The sequence below is a fragment of the Panthera tigris genome, chromosome E2 (assembly GCF_018350195.1).
Source record: "Panthera tigris isolate Pti1 chromosome E2, P.tigris_Pti1_mat1.1, whole genome shotgun sequence".
In the NCBI taxonomy this organism is placed as follows: domain Eukaryota; kingdom Metazoa; phylum Chordata; class Mammalia; order Carnivora; family Felidae; genus Panthera; species Panthera tigris.
The window spans coordinates 17,583,711-17,597,360 of record NC_056674.1 but is presented as its reverse complement, the minus strand read 5'-3'; the positions used below and the strand labels follow the sequence as shown (position 1 = coordinate 17,597,360).

At 51.2% G+C, this 13,650-nt stretch overlaps 3 protein-coding genes across 5 annotated transcripts; 2 read left to right on the top strand and 1 right to left on the bottom strand.

Moving 5' to 3' along the window:
- Positions 1-2,137, top strand: OVOL3 (ovo like zinc finger 3). The gene is made up of 4 exons (XM_015544152.2): positions 1-369; positions 446-510; positions 1,251-1,452; positions 1,908-2,137. Exons 1-4 carry the CDS (start codon positions 276-278, stop codon positions 2,135-2,137), a joined length of 591 nt encoding a protein of 196 aa, XP_015399638.1. The 5' UTR covers positions 1-275.
- Positions 2,138-2,158: 21 nt separating this feature from the next.
- POLR2I (RNA polymerase II subunit I) lies at positions 2,159-3,857 on the bottom strand. 2 transcript variants are annotated; one of them, XM_007096816.3, is made up of 6 exons: positions 3,400-3,857; positions 3,198-3,252; positions 2,797-2,870; positions 2,634-2,708; positions 2,480-2,531; positions 2,159-2,266 (listed from the first exon to the last, which is right to left on the bottom strand). In XM_007096816.3, the coding sequence occupies exons 2-6, from the start codon at positions 3,243-3,245 to the stop codon at positions 2,204-2,206; spliced, it is 312 nt and encodes a 103-aa protein (XP_007096878.1). In that variant the 5' UTR covers positions 3,246-3,252; positions 3,400-3,857; the 3' UTR covers positions 2,159-2,203. The 2 variants fall into 2 exon arrangements, with proteins under 2 accessions (XP_007096878.1, XP_007096877.1); XM_007096815.3 differs by having other exon boundaries at positions 3,331-3,802.
- A 98-nt stretch (positions 3,858-3,955) lies between these two features.
- TBCB (tubulin folding cofactor B) lies at positions 3,956-12,932 on the top strand. 2 transcript variants are annotated; one of them, XM_007096814.3, is made up of 6 exons: positions 3,956-4,163; positions 4,646-4,789; positions 8,158-8,254; positions 8,927-9,118; positions 12,416-12,488; positions 12,661-12,932. In XM_007096814.3, the coding sequence occupies exons 1-6, from the start codon at positions 4,050-4,052 to the stop codon at positions 12,773-12,775; spliced, it is 735 nt and encodes a 244-aa protein (XP_007096876.1). In that variant the 5' UTR covers positions 3,956-4,049; the 3' UTR covers positions 12,776-12,932. The 2 variants fall into 2 exon arrangements, with proteins under 2 accessions (XP_007096876.1, XP_042825017.1); XM_042969083.1 differs by lacking the exon at positions 3,956-4,163 and adding an exon at positions 4,266-4,372.
- Positions 12,933-13,650: the final 718 nt, after the last annotated feature.

The window sequence follows — 13,650 nt, the reverse complement described above, 5'->3', positions numbered from 1 at the left end:
GGTCCCAGCACTTGGCTGCCCCTGGTGGCTGGAGAGTGCCCTCAGGAACCTGGTGTAGGAGAAGGGGGAGGAATGGTAGGTCCCATCTGAGGCAGAGGTAACTGAAGCCAGCTAAGTCCCTGGGCTTGTCACAAAATTTGCATGGAGAGAATGCAGGTCCTCTGTGGCTCCCCCTTCCCTTCCCTCTTCCCTCCTAGTCATCCTGGGGCTGAGGTGTGACCACAGGTGGAGGAGGCAGTCGTGCGTGGAGTGCCATCTCACCATTCCGGGAGGTGATGCCCCGTGTCTTCCTGGTCAGGAGTCGGCGTCCACAGCCATCCAACTGGGGCCACTTGCCTGACCAGCTCCGGGGAGATGCCTATGTCCCAGGTGGGCCCCTCACTGGGCCTGGAGGCGAGGGGCAGGTAAGACACAAAGCATCACCATGTCTGGCTTCTCTCCTCAGACTGCAGCAACCAGCGGGGCCCATCAGCACACCAGTCTTCTGGCCTTGGGGACTCTTGGGCAGCGGTGAGTCTGCAGCTGGACCACAAGACCCTGCTTCGTTTCATCCCTACCCACTCTCAGCCTGCCTCTCACTCCCTTGAGCCCATTTGCTCATGCCCCCTCCACCCCCCCAGCCTCAGGACCTTTCCACCTGTTGTTCTCACTGCTGGAAATGCCTTTGCTTTCTTGGTAGAGATGTTAGGCTTCATCCCAGGCACCCTTTCCCTAAGCTGGGCAGCCACATTTCCTATCCCCAGAGATCTCTCTGTCCAGTGGGAGCAGAACAAGATTCAAGCCAAGTGGATGGTGATTTCCTTTAGGTCAGGATCAGACAAGGTGACAGGAGCAAGGATGGGGGAAGACTAGGGACTCTCAGAAGGGATATTCAGCTGTGCATGCCCTGGAAGTAGGAAAACTCTAGCCAGAAGATAAAGGTGACAGATTATTTCAGTATTTATTGAAAGCCAGGAACTGTTTTAGGCAATTGCTATTTAGCAAGAATAAGACAAAAATTCCTTCCTGGAGCTTATAATCTGTTGGGGGCTTGACAAGAAAACTAGAAAAAGGTCACGTTGGGAGATGTATAAATGGAGAAATAAAGCAAGGTAAAGGCAATGGGGGTCAGGGAAGGCCTCGGAGACAGGGTGGCATTTGCACACACGAATAGCAGGCAGTCTCTGGCCTTCCCAGACCTCCTTGGTTCCTGGTTCTAGTTTTTCCATTTGCTCCAGCCAGGGGGTCTAACTCCCATGTCCCTCCCACAGCCTATGCAGGGCAGTCTGGCCTCCACTCCCAGGGGCCCTGGGACACTTGGCTGCCCACTCTGCCCCAAGGCCTTCCCTTTGCAGCGCATGCTGACACGGCACCTCAAGTGCCACAGCCCTGCACGCCGCCACGTGTGCCGCTGCTGTGGCAAGGGCTTTCACGATGCCTTCGACCTCAAGCGCCACATGAGGACTCACACTGGTGAGGAGTGGCAGGGACAGAGAAGGGCAGCTGGGTCCCGGGAGGGTCTGGGATGAAATGGAGAGAGGTGCCCAGGATATGGAGTTTCCAGTGTTTGTGTATATGGGGTGGAGACTCAGCCATCAGGAGACTGATCCCAGTCGGGTGGGTGTACGGTGACGCGAGGGTAGAGGCGTGAACAACGAGGACAGTAGTGGATACATGGATCTAGATTGAAGGTGCAAGGTAAAGCCTCCTCCTTCGCCCCTGGGGAAGGAATATCCTGATGAGGAGGGTGGGAACACAGGTATCTGGTCCTGTTTGTAGCAGGTGGAGGTAGAAGATGGTGGGACAGACCGAGGAGTCCGGACAACTTGGAGTAGGAATGGGGGAATGCTCATGGAGGTTAAGGTGGGGAGACTTAGCTTGGAGGCCATTGTCCTGTCTGTCCTCTCCCCCTCTGCCCACCTGTGCAGGGATCCGGCCATTCCGCTGTGGAGCTTGCGGGAAAGCATTTACTCAGCGCTGCTCACTTGAAGCTCATCTTGCTAAGGTGCACGGGCAGCCAGCCAGCTACGCTTATCGTGAGCGCCGGGAGAAGCTGCATGTGTGTGAGGACTGTGGCTTCACATGCTCGCGGCCTGACACCTATGTGCAGCATCGTGCCCTGCACTGTGTTGAGACTGTGCACCCACACAACACATGAGAGGCAAATAAATGCAGGAAATGCACGCACAGAACACAGTATTTATTACACGTGGGAAAGGATGATTCACTCGGTCCAGCGGTGGCCACAGTGTGGGGCCGTGCACACATAGTACAAGCGCATGGCGTCCTGGCAGAAAGGTTGCCCGGTTAGGAAGGGTACAACATGGAACCTCCATCCAGCAGAGCCTCACCCCAAGATAACAGGCAAAGGGGCTTTCCCCATTGGTAATGGTCCAGCTCAGTATGCCAGGAAGGGCAGGGTCCCCCCAAATGTCGGTATCCCCACCCCCGGTAAGGACCAAGCCTGGGATACCCAGAAAGCCTTCCTCCTGCCACTCACCTCGGCCCGGGCACTATGTGACTGGAAGAACACCGCCTCCTTGTGGCCACACCTGAGAGGGCAGTCAGCCACTCAGCCTACCATCCCCTTCCCTCCTCCCTTCACCTAGTGAGGACGAGCCACTCTCCATCCCCAATATGAACGGCGCGCTCACTTTTGGCACGGGTGGTCCTCGGTCCGCGGCAACGTGGGGTCCTGGGACACGTCAGCGATGATCTGGGTCAGTTCGCTGAGGGAACAGAGAGCGAATAATTATGCCCAGACCAGGTCTCTCAAGCCAACAACCCCTTCCCCAGGCTCTGAGTCCTGCCACTCACTCCACTTCGTGCGTGATTTTGTTGACGTAGATGCAGCTGTTGTCGGCTTCCTGCTGGTAATCACAATTCCGGCACTACGAAAGGGCAAGGGTTGCGGGAAAGGGGTTGCGGGAAAGGGTTTACGGGGAGGTCTCGGAAGGGATTGGAAGGGAAGGCTGGGTCTTCCCCAGAGGGAATTACTATAGCATGGAGTTTCGAAGCTGGAATAATGGGGTATACCGAGAATCACCTCGGGGATGGACAAGACAGTGGGGGTTAACTCGTGGGACAGTCAGGAGGCAAGACCAAAACACGTAAGGGGCGTAAAAAGAAGTAAGGGTCATGTGGAGTAAGATGGGGCCACGCTGGGAACAGGTGGATCCCTCTGGAAAGACCCCAGCGCTCCGTGGGCTCGTGCTCACCGCGTAGAGCAGAATGCGGTTCTCCTTGTCCTCCTTGGGGTAAAGCATGTTGTTACTGTGGGGAGGGAGGAGACAGAGGTCAGTCCTGGGGCCACTACTTGCCCCCCTTACACACTCGCAGCCCCGGCCTCACCATTCCTGGCAGAATCGAATACCCACGAAACCCGGCTCATAGGTCCCGTCCGGTTCCATAGCTACGCACCGCCCGCCAAGCCTTCCGCGCTTGCTCCACCGCGCGACCGGTCGCGGGAAGGATCAAGCCTAGTTGCTTCGCCAAGAGAGGGGCGGAGCTGCGCACATGCTCTGGCTTCAAGCTGCTTTGTGCTTGTCTCTGTGCTCCGAGGTTCGATTAATAACTTGCTTCAGTTTTTTGATATTCTGCAGTAACTGCTTCCAATTTCTGGGCCTTACTTCCCCAGTTTGTAGAACAGTATGGTACGAGAGCCAGGAATACGATGCTTCACGTAATTTGCAAAGCGCCGACCATAAATGAAGCCACGGCTCTTTGTAGGCTGAAGGCCAGTGCACATGCGCGGATGGGGTACCTCCTGCCAGTCCTTCCCCTGGGCTTCACCCTTCTCCCGCCTGGGCCGTTTCCCGGGCTGCTATTGGAAGAACTGCGCACATGGAAGACCTCTCAGGATTGGCTGGGGCTACCCAAGAACACTGGAGATCCCTCTTCCTGGCGTGGAAAAGAGACGGCGGCGATTGGCGGACCCTGCTTGGGGGAGAGCATGGATTGGCTAGGTCGTGAGCAGGGGGAGGGGCTGATATCCCAGAAGCGGCGGCGGCGGCTGCGGAGCCGGTGTGAGGCGACTAACCTGGCTGCGGACCCCGGCAGGAAGCGGCGAGATGGAGGTGACGGGCTTGTCGGCGCCCACAGTGACCGTTTTCATCAGCAGCTCTCTCAACAGCTTCCGTTCTGAGAAGCGGTACAGTCGCAGCCTCACCATAGCTGAGTTCAAGGTGTGGCCGTGGGGGCGGGGCCCGGGGGCGGGGCAAGGAAGAAATGGAGGGGCTTTCCGAACGCGGGGAGGGGCCAGAGATAAACAGAGGTTGGACAGACTGGGGACGGGACCCGGCTGGGTGGGCCCAGAGGGAGTCTGAGTATTCAGAAATTGGGGACGATGCCAGGAAAATCAGAGGTTGCATAGGGCATGACCAAAGATAACCAGGTGTGTCCTAAATTGTGTCTTAGAGGAGCAAGGATGGGGTAATGGTTATTGTCACAACGGGTGGAGCCTCGGGGCTCCTGACTGGTTCAGTTGGTAGAGCCCGCGACTCTTGATCTCGGGTTCGTGAGTTCGAGCCCCGTGTTAGGCTTAGCGTTTACTTAAAAAAAAAAAAATTTAATTTGCAAGTACGTACCTTAAAAAGGGGGGGGGGGTGGAGCCCCAGGGCAGAGGGTGGGATCGCTGACAGCCTTTCACCGACTGCTCTCTGCGCAGTGTAAACTAGAGCTGGTGGTGGGCAGTCCTGCTTCTTGCATGGAACTGGAGCTGTATGGAGCTGATGACAAGTTCTACAGCAAGCTGGATCAGGAGGATGCACTGCTGGGCTCCTACCCCGTAGACGACGGCTGCCGCATCCACGTGAGGCCTCCCCGCCATTTATTTATTTGTTGAACAAATACTTGCTGTACGTTGCCCTGTGTGATAACCAAGATAGGCCCTACTTTCATTGAGCCCCCAGTCCTGCATGGAGAGAGACAGAGCCATCACGGGACAGTGACAGCCAGAGTGGTGTGGGCAAAGCCCAGGGGACTGGGGATGCCCAGCGAGGTGCCTGACTCCTGGAAGTATGAAAAGGGGCTTCTTGAAGGAAGGGACGCCTGAGCTGAGACCTGAAGGATGAGGAAAGGTGACTTAGGGTAAGGGGTGGGAGGGGTATGCCAGGTGGGGGGAACAGTGTACAAAGGTATAGAGTGTGAGGTGGGTCAGGGTGAGTGATGAGACTGGACATGTTGGGAGAAGTTGAGGACCTCTGCATTCATCAACTCACATCATCCTCTCTCCTCCCCTTATTCCTCAGACATCCCAGCATCCCAGGTGGGTTCCACCTCTGGGCCTTTGCAAGTGGTTCTTTTTTTTATGGCTTCACATGGCTCACTCCTCCCTTCCAGTCTTTACTTAAATGTCACCCTCCAAGTGTGAGGCCTTCATTGACCTCAGTATAAAATTTAAATCTCTTCTCTTTTCCATTTTATTTGATTTTTGTCTTTAGCTCCTAGCACCCTGTGACATACTGTGCATTTCCTCCAGCACCTGGAATAATGCCTAGTACTGAGAAGATGCCCAGTGAATCATTGTTGAATACTGAGCTGAGTCCATAAAATAAGACTTGGAAGATGGTGTAATTAACCCCATTTTGCAGAAGACAAAACAGCTTCAGGATGGAATTTACTTTCCTAAGGATGAACTGTAGTTAGAATTTTCACCTCAGTCTGCATGACTCTGCAAGTCAGTGTGCTCAGAGAACTGGTCCATAACTCTGTGTTATGCCAGGGGTATAGCTGTGAGCCAAGTCTGAAGAGGCCTCTGTTTTAGTTCTGTACAGTGTGTGAGGTAGATGTTAGCTAAATATTCATAGGAACAAATATGAAATGTCAGAGACATGAAGGCCATATAGGAAGAGATCACAGAGCTGGGAGAGCCGGTACTGGGAGGACTTCCTGGAGAGGGTGATGCCTGAGCAGAGTCCTGAAGAATAGGAAGAATTAACTGAAAAAGGGAAAAGAGCACTCCAGCAAAAGAGCACACCATGTGCAAACACTGAGGTGGAAGGGAGCACAGTTAGGTACAGGCACTGAGGAGTGGCCTCTCCTTTGGCAGGAGGAAGTGAGAGCCAGGGGAGGGCTTTGAGCCAGGAGGGTCCTGGTCTGACCCAGGTGCTCACAGGCTCCCTTTGACTGTGTGTGGGAAGACAGGAAGAGTAGGGAGACCAGGGAGGAGGCTGCTTCCACAGCCCAGGTGGTGTGGTAGGTACTGGATCATAGTGGGAACTGGTCAGGGTAGTGCTGGGCCCACAGGACTGAGACTTTGGGCTGACGCAGGCAGCCTCAGCCTCCAGATGCTAGTGGGTCAGGCATAGGATGGCATAGGGCTATCCTCAAACAGGAGGTTTTCACACATGGGTTCAGGTGTAGACAGGCCTCTAACTTCTGAGGTCATTTAAGAAAGGTTTCCCAGGGGCGCCTGGGTGGCTCAGCTGGTTGAGCATCCGACTTCGGCTCAGGTCATGATCTTGCAGTTTGTGAGTTCGGGCCCCGCGTTGGGCTCTGTGCTGACAGCTCGGAGCCTGCAGCCTGCAGCCTGCTTAGAATTCTGTGTCTCCCTCTCTGTGCCCCTCCCCTGCTCATACTCTGCCTCTCTCTGTCTCTCAAAAATAAGTAAATGTTTAAAAAAAATTTTTTTTTAAAAGAAAGGTTTCCCACAAGTGGAGCCTCTAGAGAATTTATTTTACACTATTTTCCTCTTTATGAATATTACCTGTATTTGAAATGCCTGGCTGGCTCAGTCGGTAGAGCATATGATTCTTGATTTCAGGGTTGTAAGTTCAAGCCCCACATTGGGCATAAAGTTTACTTAGAAAAAAATTATATGTTTAACATATATGTGTTGTTTAAAATAATAGTAACCTCAAACTTACAAAATCCTTAATACACAAAGTAGAAATTCATAGTGATCCTGACCAGAGATAAGGGCCATTTCTATTTTGCTATGTTAGGCCAATGGCTCAGGCCAAACTACCTTAGAGTCTTTGCTGACCCCTCTGTTTACCTCACACCCACATCCCATCCAACAGCAAATCCTGTGGACTCCACCTACAAAATCTGTCTAGAGTCTACACTCGTCTCCCCCACAACCCCTGCCCTGACCCAGCCTCCATCCTCCCTCTCCTGGACACCACAGCAGCCTGTCCCTGGCCCCGCTCAGTCTGCTACCCACCTGCAGCCAGAGGGAGCCTGTGATGCCCTGAATCAGGTCAGGCCCTCCTGGCCCAGAGCCTCCCCTGGGTAAAATGCCCCATGGCTTTTTCTCATTACTCAAAGCCAGATGCCCCTGGCTTTTACTTATTCTGGGTAAAAGCCAAAGTCTGTAGTGATCTGTTGTGTCTCCACTGTTCCCTGTCTGTCTCCGCTTCAGCCGTGATGGCTTCCATGAAGCCATCCTTCCTGAAAAGGGTTAAGGACATTTCTGCACCCGAGACTTGGTGCCATATGTTCCTTCTTAGCCTTTAGGCCTTGGCTCAGACATCCCCTCCTTTCAGAAGCCTTCTCTGACCACCCTCTCATGCTCCTTAAACCTCTTTGTGGTATTTATCTACATAGGACCTTGTCGTCATCTGGTGTAATGCATGCACGTGTTTGTTTATGGTTGGTGTCCCAGCAGAATGAGCACTCCTTGAGGGCAAGTGTTTATCTGTTTTTGCACTGTGTCCCTAGCACCCAGCACAGAGCCCAGCTGGGTGCTGTGGAAGAGCTTAGCAAGCAATGAGTGCATGAATATTGGGGGTGGTACAGGAAGAGATGCTTCAGAGTCTGGAGGTTGGGGCCAGCTTAGGAGGGTCCCAGAAGCCCAGAGAGGACAGATGTGCTGCCTAAAAGTCTTGTGAGGAAGACCTGAGCTCTGCCCTTCAGTTCCAGTGACTTAGAGATCATCACTGATGGTGGTGGCACCATGTGGGGATTGTCTGGGGGAAGATCCAGCCTCTAAGGAGGGGTGGGGGTGAATAACGGGAGATGGCCAGTGTGGACACTTGTTCTCATCCCTTCTGCTAGGCTCAGGAGAGGGGAGACGGTCTGGGTAAAGGTGAGGGTAAAGGAGTAAAGGAATGTGGTTTTTCCAAGACAGAGAGACTTAAATCTAGGGAATACTCCAATGTACAGCCCCCTGCCCCCAGCATCCCAAGCCTCCCAGTCCAGACCTTATCCCCACTGACCTCCCTCCCCTCACTATAGGTCATTGACCACAGTGGTGCCCGCCTTGGGGAGTATGAGGATGTGTCCAAGGTGGAGAAATACCAGATCTCACAAGAAGCCTATGACCAGAGGCAAGGTACAGGCACATAACGATGGATGAGGGCATACGGGGGTCAGAGGGAGTGTGTGCGGGTGGGCAGAGGTTGGGGGGCAGACAGGGACACTGGGAGATGTTCGGTGGTGTGATCAGTGCAGGCACACAGACCTGGGCGAGTAGAGGGCATGGATAAGGTTGGTGTGTGGACAGATGGGGTTTGGGGAACAGCTGTAGGGACACAAGTGTGGGGTATGAATAGGTGCTGGGAGATGTGAGGGAATGTAGGCAGGCAGACACCCTGAGAGGGAAGTCTGGGAGGGAGGGTTAATGTGGGGGGAGGTAGTGAGTTATCACATGGGGGCATGAGCTGAACAGATCAGAATGTGTAGACACTGGTAAGAATGGTAAGACAAGGAGAGGCTGGGCGGAGGGAATGTAATACTGAAGGGACATGGGAAGAAGGGGTGATACCATGACTGGAAGCAGGCATCTTCCTTTTAGGTTCTGGATTATGGGGAGGCCCCAGGGGTTCTGGGGAGAAGCCAGGGCTATAGTGGGAGATTTGGGGGTCTTGGGCAGTAGCCCTCCAACACTCAGAGCAGAAGAGTTTCTCTCTGAATGTTGGTTCTGTGTGGGTGGAAGGTTATCTCATCAGGCCAGGGGCCACACCAGGAAAACCATGTCTAACCCTGTCCCCCACCCCACTCTCAGACTCCGTCCGCTCCTTCCTGAAGCGCAGCAAGCTAGGCCGGTACAATGAAGAGGAGCGGGCACAGCAAGAGGCGGAGGCCACCCAGCGCCTGAACGAGGAGAAGACCCAGGCCAGTGCCATCTCTGTGGGCAGCCGCTGTGAAGTGCGGGCGCCTGGGCAGCCCCCTCGCCGGGGCACCGTCATGTATGTAGGTACGTGGCCCACTGAGGCCTTCTGCCCTGGCCTGGGATGGACAGTGCTGGGGACCCAGCCCTTGAGGAGATCCCAGTACAGTGGGGGAGACTGACCCAGCAATGACAGTGACAGCCCAGAGTGTTCATGGCAGGGAAGTGGGAAGCAGAGGCAGAACAATGTGGGTTGTGATGGCGGAGGCAGAGGCCAGAGGGATTAGTTCTGAGGTGAAAGCACGGGGCACAGTGTCAGGGCTGAGATGGGGAAGGCACGGGCCAAAGTGATGAGGGCAGGGATGTGGGAAGCTTGGGGGGGCTGTGTGAGCTGAGAGGCAGTACCAGAACCTTCCTCGAGAGTGATCCAGCAGGCTTCCTAGGGGAAGGATTGTCTGAAGGAAAGGGTGAAAGGGGGAAGAGTGTTCCAGCCAGAGGGCATGGTGAGTGCAAAGGGCATTAGCAAGAATAGGCTGGGCCTGTCTGAGGCAGCATGGCTAGTGGGGAGGAAATGAGGTGAGACGTAATAAGTGAGGTCTGGACATGGGCAAGGCCGGACCGTGCAGGGCCTTGAAGACAGTGGAGAGCAGTGTGGGGTTTTTTTTTTTAGAACAGCTTTATTGAGATATAATTCATATACCGTAAAACTTATCCCCTTAAAGTACACAATTCATTGGTTTTAAGTGTGTTCACAGAATTGTTCAGCCATCATCCCAGAAAGAAACTCCATAACCATTATTAGCCACTCCCCATTTCTGAAACTCCGATGCCCCCCCCCCCCCGCCCAGTCCTAGGCAGATCTTGTCTCTATAGATCTGCCTATTTCAGACGTTTCATATAAATGGAATCATATAATATGTGTAATCCATATAAATAGAATCATGTAAACCATGTAATCCATGGTCTTTTGTGACTGGCTTGTTTCACTTAGCATAATGTTCTCAAAATTCATCTGTGTTGTAGCGTGTATCAATGCTTCACTTCTTTTTATAGTCAAATACTACCACATTGATTGGCTATACCACATCTTACATACTTGTTCTTCAGTGGATGGATGTTTGGGTCCTTTCCACTTTTTGTCTATTATGAAAAATACTGCTGTGGACATTCTTGTATAAGTTTTTGTGTGGACACATATTTTCATGTTTCTACACAAAGGAGTGGAATTGTTGGTCCCATGGTAACTCTGTTTAACCTTTTGAGGAACTACCACATTGTTTTCCACAGCAGCTACACCATGTGTATTCCCACCAGCAGTGTGTGAGGGCTCCAGTTTCTCAAATCCTCACCAACACTTATTGTTTGTCTTTTTAATTATAACCATTTTAGTGGCTATGACATGGGACAGCATTATGGGCTTGATTTGCATTTCTTTGATGGCTAATGATATTAACCATATTTCTTTTATTTTGAGAACTGTCCAGATCCTTTGCCCATTTTTTAATTGGGTTGTTTGTTTTTAGTTTTTTTTAATAATATTTATTTAGGGGCGCCTGGGTGGCGCAGTCGGTTAAGCATCCGACTTCAGCCAGGTCACGATCTCGCGGTCCGTGAGTTCGAGCCCCGCGTCAGGCTCTGGGCTGGTGGCTCGGAGCCTGGAGCCTGTTTCCGATTCTGTGTCTCCCTCTCTCTCTGCCCCTCCCCCGTTCATGCTCTGTCTCTCTCTGTCCCAAAAATAAATAAAAAACGTTGAAAAAAAAATTAAAAAAAAAAAAATAATAATATTTATTTATTTTTGAGAGAGAGAGGGAGAGAGAGACAGAATGTGAGTGAGGGAGGAACAGAGAGACAGGGAGACAGAATCCAAAGCAGGTTCCAGGCTCTGAGCTGTCAGCACAGAGCCTGACGCGGGACTCAAACTCATGAACCCTGAGTTCATGACCTGAGCCAAAATCAGACGCTTAACCTACTGAGCCACCCAGGCGCCCCAAGGATTGTTTAGTTTTTGTTGTTAAGTTGGTGTATTAGTTTTCTGGGGCTGCCATAACAAAGTAACCACACACCAGGTGGCTTAAACAACAAAAATTTATGTCTCTCATTTCTGGACGCTGAAGTCCCAATATCAAGGCATTGGCAGGTTGGTTTCTTCCAAGGCCTCTCTGCTTGGCTTGCAGATGGCTGCCTTCTTGCCGTGGCTTCACATAGTCTTCCCTCTGGGTGCAGGCACATCCCTGGTGTCTCTTTGTGTGTCCAAATGTTTCCTCCTCTTACAAAGACACCAATCAGATCAGATTCACTTAATCTTAATTAACTTAATCACCTTTTTAAAGGCCCAGTCTCCAAATACAGTCACATTCTGAGGTACTGAAGGTTAGGGTGCCAACAGTGAATTTTGGCACAGTTCAGCCCATAAGTTCTAAGAGTTCTTTACGTATTCTACATACAATTCCCTTATCAAATACATGATTTGAAAATATTTTCTCGCATTCTGGGAATCTGTTGCCTTTTTACTTTTCTTGATAGTGTCCTTTGAAACATAACATTTTTTAATTTTTTTGAAGCCCAATTTATTTTTTCTTTTGTCGCTTATGCTTTTGGTATTGTATCTAAGAAACCAGTGCCTAATGTAAGGTCACAAAGGTTTATTCCTGTATTTTCTTCTAGGAGTTTTATAGTGTTATGTTTTACATATAGGTCTTAGGCCCATTTTGAGTTAATTGTATGTAATGTGAGATAGGAGTCCAACTTCCTTCTCTTGCGTGTGGATATCTAGTTGTCCCAGAACTACTTGTTGAAAAGCCTATTCTTTCCTCGTTGAATAGTCTTGGCACCCTTGTCAAAAATCATTTGTGGGGCGCCAGAGTGGCTCAGCCAGTTAAGTGTCTGACTTTTGATTTCGGCTCAGGTCACGATCTCATGATTTGTGAGTTTGATCCCCACATCTGGCTCTGTGCTGACAGTCCAGAGCCTCCTTGGGATTCTCTAACTCCCCTCTCTCTCTGTCCCTACCCCTCTTGTTCTCTAAGTTAAATAAATAACTTAAAAAAAAAAAAAAACTTAAAAAAAATAGTTTGTTCATAAGCAGTGTGGATTTTATGCTGAGTGGGATGGGCAGCCTTTGAGGAATTTAGGGCAAGGTAGCAGTGCTGTTTCCTTTAGATTTTTAGAAAGACTCCTCTGACTGGGGGTATTGAGTAAATAGGGGATCCGGGCTAGGAACAGCAAGACCAGTGAAGGGGGCTACTGTATTAGTTTGGGCAGGAGATGGAGATGGTCCTGGGTGGTAGCAAGGAGTGGTTTTTGCCAGGACAGGTTTTATACTCAGTGGGTAGGCATGAATCTGGAGTGATTCAGAGGTTTTGTTGGAATTTCCTCCCTGGGCAGGACTCACAGATTTCAAGCGTGGCTACTGGATTGGCGTCCGCTATGATGAGCCACTAGGGAAAAACGATGGCAGGTAATGAGTGGTCTTGTTCAGCCATCTGTGTGTGTGTCTGTGCCCATGTCTGTACATGCGTATGTGTGCTTCTGTGTCTAAGTGCATATGGTGAGCCTGTCCATCTTAGCATCTGGGGTGGGAGCCGTGTTGGGGCCCCTCTGACAACTGCCTCACTCCTCATGCCCTGCAGCGTGAATGGGAAACGCTACTTCGAATGCCAGGCCAAGTACGGTGCCTTCGTCAAGCCTTCGGTTGTGACAGTGGGGGACTTTCCCGAGGAAGACTACGGGTTGGATGAGATGTGACACCCAAGGAAAGGCATCCCCCTGCTCCAACTAACTCGACTTCTTATTGCCCTTCCCTGTGTGTGCCCATGGCCCTATTTCCTGAGCCCATTTTTATTTTATTCACCTTGTCATTGACTTTTGAGACTCCTGCATTAAATTTGCTGGAAACCGGGAAGTGTTGGAGGACTTAATGATAATAGGAGGGATTGGAGGTGGCTGTCTAGGTGAGGGTGAAATAGGAGGTGGGTAAAGTAGAGGTTGGGCAGGATGAAGCTTTATCCCTTAGCTAGTAGCTGGGGGCCCATGAGACTATTTTTCGTCCTAATAAGTTACTATAATGTTTTGTTGCTATAACAAAGGGGCCCAAAATATAATAGTAGCTTAAACAAGGTAGTTTTGGTTTTTTTTTTTAAAATAGGCTCCACACCCATTGAGGTGCTTTAACTCATGACCCTGAGATTAAGACCTGAGCTGAGATCAAGAGTTGGACACTTAACCAACTGAGCCACCCAGGTACTTCTTATTCAAGGTAGTTTATTTCTCCTGTAAAGTCTCATGTAATCAACCAGCACTGGTATGGTGATCCTTCTGTGTCAGAGGCCAGTCTCCATCTATGTATCTTGTTGCTGTCCCATCTCCTTCTCATGATTCCCACATCATCTGCTACAGGTACCAGGGAGAGGGGAAGGGGAAGGATACCTCTTGCCTTTAAGGACTACGTGTGACTCAGGGTGCCTGGGTGGCTCAGTCGGTTAAGCACCCAATTCTTCATTTCAGCTCAGGTCATGATCTTGTCATTGGTGGGATCGAGCCCCACATTAGGCTTTGTGCTGGTAGTGTAGAGCCTGTTTGGGATTCTCTCTCCCTTTGTCTCTGCCACTCTGCCTGCTTGT